General features: G+C 48.0%; 1 protein-coding gene across 3 annotated transcripts in view; it reads left to right on the forward strand.

The window, feature by feature from the left end:
* The window catches only part of Atp6v0a4 (ATPase H+ transporting V0 subunit a4), a 77,786-nt gene that overhangs the window by 21,228 nt on the left and 37,993 nt on the right, over window positions 1-18,565 (forward strand). For 2 of the 3 annotated variants that reach the window (XM_051174638.1, XM_051174641.1), the window contains exons 2-6: window positions 10,611-10,744; window positions 11,799-11,877; window positions 12,148-12,242; window positions 16,010-16,135; window positions 16,623-16,717. In XM_051174638.1, the coding sequence (XP_051030595.1) occupies window positions 10,628-10,744; window positions 11,799-11,877; window positions 12,148-12,242; window positions 16,010-16,135; window positions 16,623-16,717 (512 nt within the window). In that variant the 5' untranslated portion in view covers window positions 10,611-10,627. Of the gene's footprint in view, window positions 1-8,094; window positions 8,190-10,610; window positions 10,745-11,798; window positions 11,878-12,147; window positions 12,243-16,009; window positions 16,136-16,622; window positions 16,718-18,565 lie in introns of those variants that run through there. The other variant, XM_051174639.1, reaches the window with a different exon arrangement.

Raw genomic sequence — 18,565 nt, forward strand, 5'->3', positions numbered from 1 at the left:
ATATTAGATGAAAGTCTTTGAAAAGCTTTGTAGCTGGGCTGAAGTTCCCTGCAAGCATTTGAGGTTGCTGTCTGCTTTACCCCCTTTGTTTCCTAAGCGCCCCTCTCTCATAGATTGATCTTGTGTAGCTGAATTTGTGTGTGTGGCCAGCGTCCTTCTAATCCTGATGTCGACAGAGAGAGCAAGAGCCTTCTGTGCAAAGCAACACTGCCGGTGGACAGCCCAGCTTAAGAGCCATTTTATAGGAAGTCCTCAGGCCATTCCAGTGCCTCCCCAGAGACCTTCAAGGGCTAGTGTGAAGTGGGTTCAATTTGTAGTATGTCACTGGCGTCAAGCCTTAAATGTCGAAAACAGTGTAACTTTGGGTTAAATTCTATGAGGTCTCTTTCTCTTGAGACCTCACACCAAATTTAACTGTTATTTTCCTTCGGTGCACTGAGTTGGGGATATTGAGAGTGTGTAGAAATATGTGGATATCGCTAGCCAGGTTTGGCAGTACAGGTCTGTAATTGGGAAAGCCAAGAGCCAGGAGGGATCTGAGTTCAAGTCCAGCCTTTGAAACTTAGTGAGATCCTGCCTTGAAAAAAGGAAAAGGAAGGGGTATGACTTGGCAGTAGAGTACTGGATTCCATCCCTAGAACTGCAAAAAAAAAAAAAAAAAAGAATTAATCCAGATGTATATGAGTATTCAATGATTTGTGGTTTGCAGGAGAATTGTCTGCTCTTTTTCATTTTGTTTTTCCAGACAGGTTTTCTCTGTGTTGCCCTGGCTGTCCTGGAACTCACTCTGTAGACCAGGCTGGCCTCAATCTCAGAGATCCACCTCTCTCTGCCTCTCAAGTGCTGGGATTAAAAGTGTGTGCCACCAACACTATACAACAAATAATTAAACAAACAAGAATAAGCCAGGCATGGTGGTGCACGCCTTTAATCCCAGCACTTGAGAGATAGAGAGGCAGGCAGATCACTATGAGTTCAAGGCCAACCTGGTCTACAAAGTGAGTTTCAGGACAACCAGGAGTATCTAGAAATTCTGCCTCAACAAAACAAACAACAAGAATAACAAGAGAGAGAGAGAGAGAGAGAGAGAGAAATAAACAAGAGTGTACTGTCTATAGTCCACGCTTCCCAACCCTTCCCAGATACTTCACCAGCTGTAAGCCCTTTTCGGTCCGCCACAGACCTCTTTCTTCCACCAGGTCTCGTTCGTTTTTCTCTTCAGCTGTTGCCTTACTCTCTCTCCTTTTCCCCCTCCAGCCTCCCTTTTTGATAGACGTGGCCTGCCGCTTCTCTATCTTCTCTTCCTTTGGCATTGGCTTCTTGACTCCATACTTCTTACTCTGGGTTCTGCTCTCTCCAACCCACGGGATAAGGCTCACCGTGACCCCAGAAAACCCCACTGTCCTTACGATTCCAGAAACACTTTCTCCTCCTGCAAGTTCATTCTTAGGACAACCCTCCCTCTCTGTGATGTCTGCTGTCTCTGTCCAGCTTTCGAACCTTTGATGTCCCTGCTGCTCAGTGCTGGGGCTCCGGGGCTCCCTTCCATGCTGTGGATGGATTGTGTCCCCACCCTGTAATCTGTGTGTTGGAGTCTTAACCTCTGGAAGCTCCGAATGTGGCCTGATGTGGAGTGGGGTCTCTGCAGAGGCAACCATTTGAGTTGCTATTGGAGAAGCAGATGTATTTGCTCGCCCTTCCCTTCTTCCTTTTCTTACATTTTTTTTTTTTTCAAGACAGGGTTTCCCTGTGTCGTCCTGGCTGTCCTGGAACTCGCTCTGTAGACCAGGCTGGCCTGGAACTCACAGAGATCCGCCTGCCTCTGCCTCTGCCTCTGCTGGGATTAAAGGCGTGGGCCACCTGTTGCTGCTTCTCCTCTTCCTCCTTCCTCCTCCTCCTTTTTATAACAGGGCCTCTATGTAGTCCTGGCTATCCTGGAGTTCACAGTGGGGATCAGGCTGACAGGATGGCCTCAGACTCATTGAGATCCCCCTGCCTCTACTTCCCGAATGCTGGGATTACAGATGTGAGCCTCCACACCTGGCCACATCTTATTTCTTGAGTCACTGAGTTTGCAGGACGCTGCTGTGGAATTCCTGCTGACTTATCCAGTGTCTCTGTCTCAGGACCTTTTCGAAACATCAAGATGAGGGTCAAGATGATGACTCCCCTCTCCATTCCTTTGCAACATCATCCTAGAAGTCCTAGACAACGCAATAAGACAGGAAGTAAAGGGCAAAGTTATTGGAAAGGGAGAAATAAAACTATTAACGTTGACAAGTGACTTACTTGTCTATGAAGAACATGTGAAAGAATAAATATTGAAAAGGTAAAATAAAGTAAAAAAACCCCTAAGATTATTATTAAAGAAAAATTATACGAATGAAAACACTTTCATATAGCAAATCCTTTTCCTCCATCCCATTCTTATGATCCAACAGAAGACGTTTGCTTTCAGCTGCAAAGGCTGCAGCATACCTTCACTGTCCTGTATTAGGGGTATGTCCTCTCTCCATCCCTTGGTTGCAGTTTAGTTTGCTGAGACCTTGATTACCTTTCCCTTTCACAAATGTCACCCTAGTGCATTACCCTGGTGACATTATGCTGGTCGAATCTATTGACCAAGAAGCAGCAAACTATCATAGACTTACTGATAAGACATTATCATATCATATCAGAAGAGGCTAAGTGAGTCCAACTAAAATTTAAAGGTCCACTTTGGAGAGTTCCAGAGGTGTATGCATCTCAGGATTGCCCTTTTATGGGGAAGGATAGACGATTGCATCTGGTCCCTCTTATAACTAAGAATGAGGCCCGAGGCTTAGTGGGCCTCTTTATGTAGAGACAGTATGGTCCTCATTTGGAAGTGTTACTTCAGCTCTTTTGCCAAAATGGCCTGAAAAGCTCCTGGCTTTAAGTGGTTCAGGCTGTTGGGATGCTACCCTGCTGCTCTAGCTGTGTGATTTGGAAGAGTTAAGGGTGTCTAAACTGTCCGTAGCTGGCAGAGAGCTATTTGGAACTTTGGAAGGTCCCTAAAGAGGAGCAATGGTGGAGGACCTGAGGATTAGGGGACAAAGCCCTGCCGTTGTCCACAGAAAAAGTACTTTCCTTCAGAGAAACAGCCTTTGGCCTGCCTCTGGGCTTTAGTGGACACTGACGCCTCCTCTTGGCCCACAAGGTACCAGTTACTTCCCATCACGAACTTTGTGTTACCTGATCAATCAGATTGTTAAGTTGGGCATGCACACAGCTCCATTGTCAAATGGAAGGGGTGAGTGGCCCTCGGCCAGCATTGGAGACTAGTAGGTTACAGGATGAGGAAGCAACCCTAATGCCCATGTTAGCACTCTTACTGAACTGCCTTCGCCCTCCAGCCAGTGTGTCTGGCCTCCTGGTAAATTTTCCATGACCTGCAGACGGAGTAAGAGAATGTATGCGGTTGGTTGATAGGTGGTTCTGCGTGGTATGCAGACATCACCTTAAAATGGGCAGCTACCATGCAATAGCCTCTCTCTGGAGCATCCTTGGAGGATAGCAGTGAAGCCAATTCTCGGTGGGGAGAAATTTGGACAGTTTATCTGTTGTGCATCTTGCCTGGAAGGAGAAATGGCTACGTATTTATTTGACTATATATTTAAATGACAGGTTAGGCTGGATGGTCAGGGGGGTTACAAGGGATATAACATTAAAAATTGATGATAGCTCAGTGCTTGGGAGCAGTACAGGAGGCCTATGTATTCAAGGCCACCCTGCTCTACAGAGAGAGTTCCAGAATAGCCAGGGCTACATAGTGAGACCCTGTCTCAACAAACAACCAATCCCCTTACCCCCAAACAACCAAAGCTAGCAAACAGTTGAGAAAGGAGTTGGGGGAAGGTAAATCAGCCTCTCTGGATGGGGAGGGGAGAGAAGAAGTACATAAAGATATCCGCATCACACACGAACGCTCCCCCAGCATGGAGTTGTGCGTGCGTGTGTGTGTGTGTGTGTGTGTGTGTGTGTGTGTGTGTGTGTGTGCGCGCGCGTGCATACATGCCTGTCTGACAAGGCCTTGCTCTGGAGCTCAGACAGGCTTGCAACTCTTGGTCCTCGCATCGCTGCCTCCCAAATGCTGGGACTCTAGGTGGGCACTGCCGTGTTTGCCCAACAAACTGGCTCTTTGAACTCTTCCGATCCCCAGTCTAAGTACCACCTCCGGAGAGGGCCCCTCCCTGAGCCCTTACCTGACTAGCTTCCATTCTCTGTAGCTGGTTGTTCTCACATCTCATTTTCTACAACCTGCAGTGTCCCACTAATTTAACGCACCAAGGGTGGCAGCATCAGCCACCCTGACTCCTCGTGGATCTCAGCTTGCATCTTACTGTTCTGTTTTGCAAATGTTGACCTCAGTTTGGGGACTTTGTCCCATTGAGTTTAGACTTACAGACATTTCTGTCCTGAAGGGGCAGAACAATGTCTTAGTTACTTTTCTATGTCCGTGAAGAGACACCATGACCAATGCAATTTATAAAAGGAAGCATAGAGCTAGAGAGATGGCTCAGGGGTTAAGAGCACTGGCTGCTCTTGCAGAGGTCCTGAGTTCTATTCCCAGCACACAACCATCTGCAATGAGATCTGGTGCCCTCTTCTGGTCTGCAGGCAAACATGTATGCGGTAGTGGTGCACGCCTTTAGTTCTAGCACTTGGGAGGCAGAGGCAAGTGGATCGTTGTGAGTTCGAGATCTGTCTGGTCTACAAGCAGGACAGCCTCCAAAACCACAGAGAGACCCTGTCTCAAAAAAATTAAAAATAAATAAAAAGAAAAAGAATTTAATTCAGGGCGCATGGTTCTATAGGGTTAGTTCATGATCATCGCAAGCACAGTGTAGTAGCTGAGGACTCACATCTGATCCACAGCACAAGTCAGAGAGCAAGAACCAACTGTGCCTAGCATGGACCTGTGAACCCTCACAGCCACCCCCAGTGACACGCCACTGCCGACAAGGCCACATCTCCAAATCTGTCTCAAACAGTTCCTGTCTATCATTTTGGGGCAGGCAAGGCAGCCCCTCACTCAAGCAGCTAATCCTATCACATACACAGCCAAGAGCAAAAATAGAATAAATGCACCCTTGCTTGCTTTCATCTAGCTTTTCCACATCCTGTATGGTTTAAGATTCTCTGCCTAGGGAATGGTACCATTCATAATGGGCTAGGACTCCTTACATCCATAAGACATCCCCCAGACATGCACACAGGCTAACTTTATCTAAATAATTCTTCATTAGCTCACTTTGTAAGAACTAAAGGGGTTTTGTTGTTGTTGGGTTGGTTGGCTTTTCGAGGCAGGGATTCCTCTGTGTAACAGCTCTGGCTGTCTTGGATCTCACTTTGTAGACTAGGCTGTCCTTGAACTCACAGAGATCCAACTGCATCTGCTTCCCAAGTGCTGGGACTTATGGTGTGTGTTCCAACTCCTGCCCTAAAGTCACATTTTAAGTTTTGATTACTATGCCTTCAAGAACCATGAAACAAAATGCCTCTGACCTGCAAGCACCTTGCCCAAGTTTCTGAAATGCTGGAGGCTCTTGTTTATGGGAGATAACAAGCCACAAGTTTTCAGTCCCCCTAAACAAGTTTTTTTGACCCATCTGCATTGGATGTGTTTGATCATATATAGGTGGGAGGTACATGGGCAGGAAATACATCAGAATGTATGTATGCTTGCCCTTAATTGGACCTTGTAGGAAATTTGGTGAATTATGGATTTTCCTTCTTTTAAAAAAATATTTTAAAATTTTTTCTTATTTTACATATTGATCTCAGTTCCCTCTCCCTCCATCCTCCCTTACACTCCACAGATCCCCCCATCCCATCCCCCATCCACTCCCCAGGGAGGGTGATGCCTTCTAGGAGGGATCATCAAAATCTGCCAAGTCATTTGGGGTAAGGCCTAGGCCCTTCCTCCTGTCTCTAGGCTAAGGGAGTATCTCTCCGTGGGGAATGGGCTCCCAAAGTCCGTTCGTGCACCAGGGATACATCCTGGTTCCACTGTCTGAGCTCCCTTAGACGGCCCAGTCCTCCTAATTAACACCCACGTTCAGGGGGTCTGGGTCAGTCCTATGCTGGTTTCCCAGCTATCAGTCTGGGGTCCATGCTCCTCCCCCTTGCTCAGGTCAGCTGTCTTGCCTGTTCTTGACCCCTTTGCTCATCACTCCTCCCTCTCTACACTGGATTCCAGGAGTTCATCTCAGGGTTTAGCTGTGGGTGTCTGCTTCTTTTTCCATCAGCTACTGGATGAAGGCTCTAGGATGGCAGATAAGGTAGTCATCAATCTCATTATCAGGGAAGGACATTTAAGGCAGCCTCTCCACTATTGCTTAGATTGTTAGTTGGGGTCATCCTTGTAGATCTCTGGACATTTCCCTAGTGCCAGATTTCTTTTTAAACCTATAATGGCCCCCTCTATTATGGAATCCCTTTCTTGCTCTCCTCCATTCCTCTCCGGACTCAACCTTCCTGCTCCCTCACGCCCTCCTCCCCCTCCTCTTCTCCCCTTCTCTTTCTCCTGACTCCCTAACTTAAGACCCTGCAAAACTTGATTTGGGGCCATTTCCTGGAAACCTGAGTATAGGCCTGGCCAGAGCCCATCCACCTGGCCAGTATTCAATTAAAGCTTGATTCAAATTTGGCTCTAAACTGTGGTAGTGGTGTTATTCTCCAGCATGGAATTAGCAACTTCCCAGGTGATTCTAGGCTGTCAAGCTGACGGTTAAAACTAACGCAGACATCCCTGGTAGGCTACCTGATATGAAAGAATTATCACTGAATTTGAGGGGTGATCATGACTGTGTGTGTGTGTGTCTGTGAAAGAATCTTTTAAAGATATGTGACATGTTGACAGTTTTTTTTTGAAAGAAATTATATGATATGTGGGATTAACTTCAAAGCATTAATAATTAGAGGGGAGTGGAGTTTAGATGGCACAAAATGCAAATTGATGAAGTCGAGCGACATGTATTGGGAAGGCCCTTGTACGAACTAGTCTTTCTACTTTGCCAGATATTTAAATGTTTTCCGTGAGAAGCAGTGAAAAACACGATCTGGGGGTGTAGCTCACATGGCAGAGCTCCTGTTCGGTACCCATGAAGTCTCGGATTCAGCCCAGCATCACATAAAGCAGGGGTGGTAGGTAGCACATGCCTGTAAACCCAGCACTGGGGAGATGAGGCTGGAGGATCAGAAAATCTCCTCCATAGTAAATTCTAGGCCAGCCTGGCCTACTTGAGACCCTGTCTCAACTAAACACACGCAGACCATAAAATGGGGGAAACAACTAAAAACCACTCCTCATTTGAGGACCCAGGAAAATTTTATGGGGTCCCTAGGTGGGTACACAAAGGGAACTGGCAAACAAACACCCGGGAAAGGCATTCTGGAAAGTTCATTCATATCAAGACAGTCAGAGGGAGCTGCAGAGGAAGCCTCTAAGCCCAGAAAAACCTCTGACTCTCTTCCTCTCCTAACTTGCCCCCTTGGGAAGCTGGACCTCACACGCTGGGTTATTCTAAGGCTTCAGCGTCTCTCCGCCTTTAGAAAGTCCTTAAGAGGACGGTGAATGAGGCACTTTGTTCACTTCCAAAGCTACTTCTTAATGTTTTTTCATTCTTACTGTTGTGTGCAGTGTTGGGATCAAACCCAGGGCCTCCTACGAGCTAGGCAAGTGAGTCACACCCAGCCTTGTTCTTGAGGCTGAAGGAGTGTTTTGATTTGTGTAGGAGCTGAACTAGCCTGCTGTCTATCTTGCCCTTATAAGGACCCTGGAAACCTTGTCCCCAACCTCAGTTCCCCGAGGAGCAAGTTACCCCCTTAGAGAACTAAGTTCTTGCTCGGCAGTGGGGACTCAAGGTCGCTGCTGAGGGCGGGGCCCAGGTGGGGCTGGGGTGGAGCAGGGCTGGCCGGTGTGGCAGGTTTGAGCTCACCCACTGCAGGATGTGTTGATACAACAGAGTGGCCTCTGGAGAGGGAGCTGGGACAGTGTGTGGAGGGGGAAGGCTAGGCAGCCTCCCTGCCACGGGGCTCCGGGCCACTCAAAAACCACAACTGACCGTGGCTGCCGCTGCTGCAGCCGCCTCTGCTGCTGTTGGGCATTCCTGCTCCAGGATTTGGGCAGTGGGTCCCCACCCAGAACAAGCTCTCCGGAAACTCAGGTGAGAAAGGTCCTTGGTCTTCATGAAGCTGATGTCTTACGGTTCTGTGAACACGTGGCCTCGTTATTGAAACAGCAAAACCTTTCTGATTTATTTTAGTGCTCAAAAAGTGTAGCTCCAGTTGGACTTCTGGGGCGGAGGGTAAGGAAAAGAAGTAAGTCAGGACATCCTTTGTGACAATTACTGTTGAGCTCAGTCCGTGCTAGACTGATGGGGGAGTCCCAGCCTCAGGATGTCGCTGGGTAGTGGGGACCCAGGGCCCTTGTTAAGCAGCACAGTCAGGAAGGTGTCCTGGAAGAGTTGGGGGGATGGCGGGGTTATGGGGGATGGGGGTGGACAGCTGGGGAGCATGAGCAAGGGCCCCAGGTAGGTGCAGGGTCAGGGAGAACAGAGTATGGATGTCTGGAGAAGGCTTTAGACTTTATCCTTTTGGGGGACAGACCCAGGGGCTGGCAGGTATGGATCTGTGCAAGAGGGCTGCTGGTTTTCCAGGATGAGCTGATGGAAGCAACAGGAAGAAACAATGTGGGTGCTCTGGGGCTCCCACGGGAGGAGAGCAGCCTACTGTGGACTTCGTCGGTCGATGGAAAGCGTCTTGGCCTTCCTTCCTAACCTAGGGAACTGCCCTCCCCGCCCTCTGTCCAGCAGAGACCCTGGAGGAGGCCAGTGTCTTGGGCACTGGCTACTTTGTTTTCGTGTGTGTGGTGTGGTGTGGGGGTGTATGGACCCCAAAGGTCCAGGAGAAGCGTTCTAGGGAAGGGTTTGGGAGACGGAGTTGGGAAAGGGGTACATAATCATAAAAGAAGACAAACTGGTGGTGGTCTAGAAGATTGTGTGTGAGGGGGGGGGTCTTCATGTTTAGAACAGGAATAGCCCTGTTCTAAAGGTGTCAGCCTGGGAGTCCCGGGCATGGAGTCCAGGAGGAAGAGTGTGTGTGTGTGTGGGGGGGGAGGGGGCTGTCCCTCATGAATGGCACCTTGGGAAGGGTCGAGGCTTGGCAAGCCATGAAGTAGATCCCCCAGTTGAGTCCAGAGCTGTTCTGTGGAGTCAGAGAGAGATCTGGGGCCCCAGGCCCTGGGGGTCACATGGAAACAAGAATAGGGGAAGACTGTTTGCCAGCCTGGGAGAAAAGGAGGCTGAGGACCTTAGGGCTTGAGTCCTGGACATACAAACCTTAGCAGTTGCCTGGCTTGGGCCATGGGGTAAGATGAGGCATCGGTGACAGGCGGGCGGGCAATGAGGCAGAAATGTGACAGGAAAGTATGTGTGTGTGTGTGCACGTGTGTGCATATTCATGCATGTGTGTGAGCATGTGCGTGTATGTCTCAAGGGGACCCTCCTGAGTCTGAATGTGATGTGTTACCTAGTGAAAACTTGAAGGCTCATTGAAGTCCTTTGCAAGTTTCTCTCTCTCTCTCTCTCTCTCTCTCTCTCTCTCTCTCTGTATGTATATGTGTATGTGTGTGTTTTATTATTGTTGTTGGTTTTTGTTTTTCAAGACAAGGTTTCTCTGTGTAGCCCTGGCTCTGTAGACCAGGATGGCATTAAACTCAGGGATTCCACCTGTCTCTCCCTTGTGCTAGGATTTTGGGTGTTTGCTAAGCACCCGGCCCCCTCTCTCTCTCTCTGGTCTCTGGGGTTGAACTCAGTTAAATCAGACCAGATGGCAAGCACCTTTCTCCACTAAGCAACCCAGGCCCGTGATAAATGTTTGCGGGTGGGGGAATGTTGAGTCACAAACGTCACATGCCACACTCTGGAATGCATTGTCTCTGGGCATCGGCAAGGCTCCTTGCAGTACACCCTGAGTGCTTGGAAGGCCGTTGTGAGAGCCAGGGCCAGGGCTGACACCTTTAGAACAGGGCTATTCCTGTTCTAAACATGCTTTTCACACTTGACCAGCCTTGGATGTCTCATCACCCAGCCTGAGCATTCCTTATCCGAAATGCTTGGCACCAGAACTTTTAGATTTCCATGTTTGCAATATACACACAAGCACACACGATACATTGTCTTAGAGGTGGAATCCAAGTCAGCCTGCAAAACTCATCCAGGTTTCACGTATAGATTATGTACACATAGCTGGAGGGAAATTTGCATCTTCCCCCTAGAACACATGTGTTGTAGCAGTAATCTAGCAGGTAAGGTTGGAGGTAGGGGGCATCATGTTGGTGTTCCCAGGTTTCAATTTGGGGTTACTTGGGTTTGTTAATGTTGGATCATTTATTTGTCTTTGTCTCTTTCTGTGTCTGTGTGAGTGGGCACCGGGGATTGAACTAGACAGGTTCATTGAACATACATGCTATGTCAGTACTGAGCTATAACCGAGCCCTGAATTTTTTTAAATCCTAACTTAAATCATGTTAAGATTTTCATGTATTTATTACCTTCACTCTCTCTCTTTCTCTTTTTTCCCTCCAGACTAAGGCTGGGCCGACATGGCATCTGTGTTTCGAAGCGAGGAGATGTGTTTATCCCAAGTGTTTCTCCAGGTGGAGGCTGCCTATTGCTGTGTAGCTGAGCTGGGAGAGCTTGGCTTGGTTCAGTTCAAAGATGTAGGTGCTGCATTCTTTGGAGATAAGAGGAAGGTGGGGATGGCAATAGATAGCCCTTGCACAATGCTTCTGGGCAATCAACAAAACACATTGTGCTGGGAGAGGAGTCCAGACCTAGGACAGGCAGAATTCCATGGCCCTGACCTTCCAGCTAAGATCTCTCCCGGCCTGCAGCATGGTCTGGACCATGCTGCTCCTCCCATGTCTTCTCCGGGAATGTTTTGAAGCTGCAGTTCAATGGCTGGGTGTTTTAATCCCTGTATAGCTTCTTCACATGCTGGCAGTGAATACAGAATCACCGGGTTCCAAGATGCATACAGAATCTATTTTCTCTGAGTAGTCAAACTCCAGGCAAGGCGGCCTGGAGCGGCTTCTGGCGCGGAGTTCCAGTAAGAGCACTCTAGGGATGTCTGGAGTATTGCTTCTCATGGGCCATTTATATCTTTGCCAAGTTAGAAAATCAGTCCTTCTTTATTTCCACACCAAGGTCAAAATCAAACCTCGTCTGCCTAGTGGGAGGCCTGGGTCTTGTCCTTTGTATCACTAGTTAGCATAGCACCGACCAGAGAGACCAGTCCTCACTAACATTTTTTAAAGATTTTCGTTGTGTGTGTGCACGCGCGCATGTGCATGTGAGTGCAGGCACTCACAAGGCCAGGGGCTTTGGATCCTCTGGAGCTGGAGTTCTGCATGGCTGTGAGCTGCCTGACTTGGGTGCGGGAAACCTAAGAACAGCGAGTGTTCTTAACCACTGAGCTCTCTCTCTAGGCCTACCATTTATTAAGTTAAGCTGAGAGCTACCCACAGCAAAGGCTGGATTCTTGTTGACCACCGACCCGGAAGCACTCTGCAGACCTGTAGAGCGTTCAAGGTCCCCTCATATTCCCGACTCCACGCAGGAGTGTAGGCACGGAAGGTCCAGCTTTCCAGTAACTCGTGCCCCTTGCACAGCCATATTTGTTCCTAACACATTCCTAGTACCAACCCGCAGCATCAAGGAGGTAATGCAGCTGCAGATCCCTAACGCAAGCCCGCGGGTTCCCCTTTCCTGCAGCTAAACGCAAACGTGAACAGCTTCCAGAGGAAGTTTGTGAATGAGGTCCGAAGGTGCGAGTCGCTGGAGCGAATCCTCCGTAAGTCCTTCCCCCCCTTATTGCCTAAATGTGAAGCAAGAGAGGTAGTTTGTGGAACTTAACTAGCACGCTTGCTTGGCACAGCTTTCTGTCATGTGTGACGCTTTCTGAGGGCTCCCTAAGGCAAAGTGTGCCGGAGGTTTGGAGGATGGACCTGGCTGCAGGGCGGGAGCTAGAGCAGCCCCATAGCTCAGCTGGCTGGAGGTTCCTGTTATGCTGACCCCCACTTCCGTGTCCTGGGTAGTCACGGTCGCCTGTGCTCTCCTTCAGGGTTTCTGGAAGATGAGATGCAAAACGAGATTATAGTCCAGATGCCCGAGAAGGACCCGGAGACCCCTCTCCCCCGAGAAATGATCACCCTGGAGGTAAGAGCCGCCTCACTTTGCCATCTCTCCAGCTGAGGATGCTCAAGAGGCTTCCACACCGTTTACATGTGGACAAGTAGGAGACAGTCCCTTTCTGGGTTACTTCGTGTCTGCACTGGCTACTTTTACGCCAACTAGAGCCATCTGAGAAGAGGGAGCCTTGGCTGAGAAAATGCCTCCATAAAACCGGCTGTAGGCAAGCCTGTAGAGCATCTTCTTGATTAGTGATTGACAGGGAGGACCCGCCCATTGTGGGTGGTACCGTCCCTGGCCGGTGGTCCTGGGTTATATAAGATGGCAGGCTGAGGATTAAGCTGGCACACCGCAGGGTTCCCACTGTTCATCCTTGGCCTCTGCATCAGCTGCTGCCTCCAGCTTCCTGCCATGGCTGAGTTCCGGCCCGCCCGTGACTCCCTCACTGATGGACTATGATGTGGAACTGTAAGCTGAAATAAACCCTTTCCTTCCTGGGCTGCTTTTGGTCCTGGTGTTTCGTCATAGCGAAAGAAACCATAAGTAAGACGCGGTCCTAGGAAGATTCCAGGGTACAGCTTTAGGGCCTCTTATGCCCGTTAGCGGGGAGCTGTTTTCCTTTCTCAACACTGCTCTGAGCAAGCTCACCCCACTTTGAGGAGAAATTTCTTTTGTGCACGGAAGTTTCTCACAGGCAGTGAAGTCTTACCTATGTGGAGGTATGGGCAGGCTGAAGAGGCCAATAGTGGTGGAATGCGATGTTTTCCGGTTATGGACATGGCACGTACGGAGGAAGAGTTTGTTTGAACTGGCTCTTTTCAGCTAAAAAAAAAAAGTTCACCCAGCTGGACTCAATGTGAGCTGATTGGTTTAATTGACTGTTCTGGAAAATCTTCAGCTGTGCCGAGACAGGCAAATTCCAAGGCTCACTGCTCCAAATTTAAATATTCAGTTTTGCCTGACTTTATATAATTGTTTTCAGGGGGTAGAGAGGGAGGTAGCACTGGTATGGACAGCCTTTGTTTTTTTAAAAAGGTGTATTTATGTTGTATGAGTGTTTGCCTGCCTGCATGTATGTATGTGTGTGCCTGGGGCCCATGGAGGACAAAGGGGGTTTTGGATCCCCTGGAACTGGAGTTACAGGTGATTGTGAGCCACCATGCTGGTGCTGGGGACTGAACCCAGGTCCTCTTTGAGAGCAACAGGTCCTGTTAACCACTGAGCTGTCTTTTCAGCCCCTGGAAACCCTTTCTGGTTGCTCACTTTTAAGTCTGGTTTACAGAATGACGATCTTTTTATTTTGTTTATGCTTTGTTGGGTTTTGGGGATTGGAGTCTCATAGGCAGATCTTCAATTTGGCCACAGCCTCCTGCCTCTTCCTCCCCAGTCTAGGGTTGCAGAGAAAGCACGTTTTGGAGACGGGATCTTAAATAATTTTCACTAGTCAGGGTCCTGACTCTGTTCCTTACTTTACCACCCATCATCACATGGTTGAAGGCTCGGGAGATGTCTCAATTGGTAAGATGCTTGCTGCAAAAACGCAGGGACCTGAGTTGATTTTTCATAATCCACGTTATATAAAAAGTTATATAAAAGAAACTGATCGGTGTTCTTGACCATTGAGCCATCTCACCAGCTGCCCACGCCTTGTTTTAACTTTTAAGATCCCACATTGTTTCTGAAGTCAACTCGTCTCCATAGTTGTAGTGTTTTTCTTAATATAAGGTGCTTTCTCCATTGAATTAAGATTTTTGCTTATGTGTATGTCTTGGCTGCATTTTTTTTTTGTCTGTCTGGCGCCCATGAAGGTCAGAAGAGGGCATCAGACCTCCTGGGATGGAGTTGCAGATGGCTGTGAGCCTTTGGGTGCTTGGAATTGAACTCTGGTCCCTGGCAAGAGCAGTAAATGCACTTAACCACCGAGCCAAGTCTCTAGTCCTGTCCGTTTATTTATTTCTTTATTTTTGAGACATGGTTTCTCTGTGTAGTCCTGGCTGTCCTGGAAGTCTTTTGTAGACCAGGCTAGGCTGGCCTCAAACTCACAGAGACCCCTGTCTCTGCCTCCCCAGTGCTGGGATTAAAGGTGTGCGCCACCATCGCTCAACTCTCTATCGTATTTTAAAGGTCTTTTTAGATAAGTGATCTTCTAGGTTTTTAAATTTTTGTTTCCTTCCTTCCTATCTTTTTGGATAGGGTCTCTCCATTATATGGCTGTGGCTGTCCTGGAACTCACTTTGTAGACCGGGCTGGCCTCTAACTCCCAGAGACCCTCCTGCCTTGAGTTCCAGAATTAAAGGTGTGAAACACCATGCCTGGCTGTTAAATTTTAATATTACATTTACAAATTGTGTCTAGAATTTACTAGATCGATCTCATCTATTGGACTTTGAATAGCTGTATTTTTTTTTTTTTCCTTTCTAGATTTCCAATAGTTACCTTTTAATGTCTACCTGGTTTTCAAGTTATTACACTTACATGTCTCTCAGTGAGTGTGCATGCGTGTGCATGTACACATGCTGTGGTGTGCTCGTGGAAGTTGGAGGACCACTAGCAGGAGTTGTTTTCCCCTTCACATGGGTCCTAGAGACGGAACCGGGTTGTCAGGCTTGGCGGCAAGCATCTCTACCTGCCGAGCCATCTTGCTGGTCCCCTACCTGCTTTCTTATTTTAGGAAATTGCTGTCTAACTGATAAGTAAAAGTATTCCCCAGTAGTGGGTAACTCTGCTGATGCAATACGCCAGTTAAGCTGAATTAAAGTCCAGGTTTTAATCCGGGCAAAGCATTCCCAGGTGATCTCGTGAGAGAGGAGAAACCAGGAGGCTGCTCCCGAGGAGGGGGCCCTAAAGCGCTCCAGGGGAGGAGCCATTACCTGTCCGGCTTTCTCGAGGACAGGGTCTGGAGAAAGAGATGGGGCTGAAGTGGAGCTTCCACCTAAACACTAACCACCCTTATTAGTGAAGGCAGCGCCCTCTTTGGGCATTCTTAAAAAACAAACAAACAAAAAGAAAAACAAACAAACAAAACCAAAAAAACCCTGGAAAGTTGTTTTCCAGAATATTCTATAGAAGGTGATTATGATTTCCCCCCCCCCCCAATCAGGTTTTATCACAGCTTTATTCTTTTTTGGCTTTTGTTTTTCGAGACAGGCTTTCTCTGTGTAGCTTTGGAGCCTATCCCGGCACTCACTCTGTAGACCAGGCTGGCCTCAAACTCACAGAGATCCACCTGCCTCGGCCCCCTGAGTGCTGGGGTTAAAGGTGTGCACCACCAATGCCTGGCACAAGCTTTATTCTTTCGTGTGTGTGCTCATTTGGGAGAATACATTACTTTTTTGTTTTTGTTCTTGTTTTTTTGGCTCAACTCTGCCTTCTTGCCTTTTTTTCCTCACCTTTCCCCATGGCTTCTTATCTTACTCTTCAGATCCATGTAGAACCTTGGGGGTTGTGGGAAAGGAGAAAATACTCTTTTTTTTTTTTTTTTTGTTAACCATCATTTTACAGTGTGTTTCGGCATAATGAATTCCCAAATTACTTTATCTTGGGGGTCCTAAAAGACAACATGACTTACTTCCTCAGGAACTGTCGTCTCCCATCCCTCAGAGTACTTTTGAATTGTCTCGGTCACTCTAGACAGTGTTTGTCTGGGTTTTGCTACTACACTCTCCAGGAGCGCTCGGCTTGAGCTATGTTTTGACACGGGAACGTCTTTGGTGTCTGGTTATTGATTATGGTTGATGTGTAGAATAAGGGTCACAGCTCTTGTAACCCGGCTTATTTTCCTCTCCCTTGCACAGAGTACTCTCGAGAAATTGGAAGGAGAGCTACAGGAAGCCAACCAGAACCAGCAGGCATTGAAGAAGAGCTTTCTGGAGCTGACAGAACTCAAATACCTCCTAAAGAAAACCCAGGACTTTTTTGAGGTGTTTTCTTGGGGGGTGGGGTTAACGAAGGGTCCTTCCCCAGCACCCAAATTTCTATCTGGAAAACTGGCTGGTCTGGACTGTGAGTGAAATACTTTGCTTCTTGACCCGTGGCCAGGCCAGGCAGGGTGGTACACACCTTTAGTCCCAGCCCTTGGGACACAGAGGCAGGCCTGGCCTACAATCAAGTTCTATACCAGTCAGGGTGACATAGTAAGACAACTATACATCTCAATAAGAAAACTAAAGTTGGCCCAAGAGAAGGGAGGGTGGGGTTTGAGCAGACCTGGGGTTGGGGTGAGCAGACCTGGGGTTGGGGAGGGTCGGTTCGAGGGCTTCCGTCCTGACACGGAGCTCTTTGCTTGTTCACTTCTGATAACGTTTGCGGGAGATCAACGCTTCCTTAGAAACACAGCGAAAGCATGAGGTGTGGGTGCTTTCCAAGGTGCCCCGTGTTTAATGGCAGGGTTGGTGTTTTGTCTTTCAGACCGAGACCAACCTAGCTGATGACTTCTTTGTTGAAGACACTTCGGGTCTCTTGGAGTTAAGAGCCATACCTGCGTTCATGACTGGAAAGTTGGGGTTAGTATAACTCCGTGTCCTACGAGTTGTGTGTGGGTAGGTGCCTAGTGCTTTGCTTGATGCCTGGTGTTTGATAACTCTCCCGGAACTGAAGGATGAATCTCTGTGAGGAAGTCCTGGGTGTGGAACGATTGCCGGTGAATGAATACAGGGGTTCCACACAGGGACAGACCCGGGGTGATCTACAAGGTTGCTGAAGTGAGCAAGGGAGTGTCCCTGGTTCATGATTGAATTCATGGCTTCAGCTTGGAGAGTGCCTGTGTGCAGGGCCCCCTTGTGTACGGCCGGTGTTGGTGTTCGTGACTCTTCCCTAGTTTTCTTTCCTCCTTTATATTTAGTAAAATATATTTGGCCTTTTCAGATGTCATTAGAAATGACAGAGTTGAGCAGACATGACAGTATTGTGGCAGTCCAAAATGGGATTGCATTTAGCACTTATGTGAGATGGACAAAATTGAAAACATTTATGAGCATTGCGGCTGGAGGCCCCTAATTTTTTATTCAGTAGATATTTATGGGCCTATTGAAATTTAAATCGGAATTGGCTGTGGTGGCACGCCTTTAGTCGCAGCACTCTGGAGGCAGGGGCAGGCAGGCCTCTGTGAGTTCTGGGCTAGCATGGTCTACATAGCGAGCTCCAGGTGTTGTGATAAAGCTTGAGGGAAACCTTGGCAGATTCCTTGGTGGGTGAGGCTGACCAAGGCAGGGGACAAATGTGCCAGGCAGACAGAGATTAAGTGAGAAGTTTTAATAGAAAGGGGAGGGAAGGGGGGAGTGAAACAGAAAAAAGCTGAAGAGACTAGAGAAGAGGGAGACAGGAAAAGTCGTATCTGCCCCAGGGGAACGTGGGGGTGGGGGGCAGTGTAAGTGGGCAGGGTCTTTCTTTTAAAGGGGTCCTTTGCACCTGGGCTGACCAGGGCACTGCCTGAGTGCATTCTTTCTGCCAGGTGACAGGGGCGGGCCAGCGTAATGCCTGAACCCTTACACCAGGTCAGGACTCCATAGAGAAACCCTTTCTCCAAAAACAAACTTGACATGGGAAGGAGATGATATTTATGTAAATATTTTACCTGAAGGCAATAAAAGATCAATGTCATCCAAAGTAATAAACCATTGAAAAGTTACATTTTGAGTACCGTGTGTTAGATGTTTAAGCCAGCGGCTAAGTATCAGAAAGCTATAAAAAAAGATTCTTGGACATCAGTGTATGTTTCTTAATACATTCTTTTTAAAAATAAAGGTGTGTAGAGACCACTGGACATTGACTACCATTGGCTACACCACCACAGGGGTGGTCTCTTATATATTTATATGTGTATAAATATATGTAGTATTATATAGTATTTAATTGAAAGACCCCAGAGACCCCAAGAGTTTGGAGCCTGTCGGGGGAAGGCCCTTGCCCCCAAGAGACGAGACCAAACCACTAGATGCAAGTGCAAGAAGTTATTTATTGTTTACACAGGTACCTGTGGATGCTTCAGTCTTCCGGGGGACTGAGCGTGCCGAGGTTAAAACTCAGGCAGTTTATATAGGGTTGGTGTGGCAAGAAGCAGGCTTACAGAAGCAGAAGCATGGTTACAGGGATTTCATTGTTTCATCTAAATGTAGCAGTTGTAGTTAACCAAGGACAGTTGGTTATTCGGGTTGGGCACAAAGAATACAAAGAATTCAGTTATGACTCTCTCAGCATCCCGGATACCGTCCTGCTGACCTTGCTTTGGTCCAAGCTGCAGACCACAGATATCTGGTTGGCGTTGGATGAGAGCAGCACCTGGTTCCCTCCTGTACTTTTCTCATAGCTTGACCTTGGCAAATTAGCAAGGGCAATTTAAACAGGCAATAAGC

Source organism: Phodopus roborovskii, unplaced genomic scaffold, assembly GCF_943737965.1.
Source record: "Phodopus roborovskii unplaced genomic scaffold, PHOROB, whole genome shotgun sequence".
In the NCBI taxonomy this organism is placed as follows: Eukaryota; Metazoa; Chordata; class Mammalia; order Rodentia; family Cricetidae; genus Phodopus; species Phodopus roborovskii.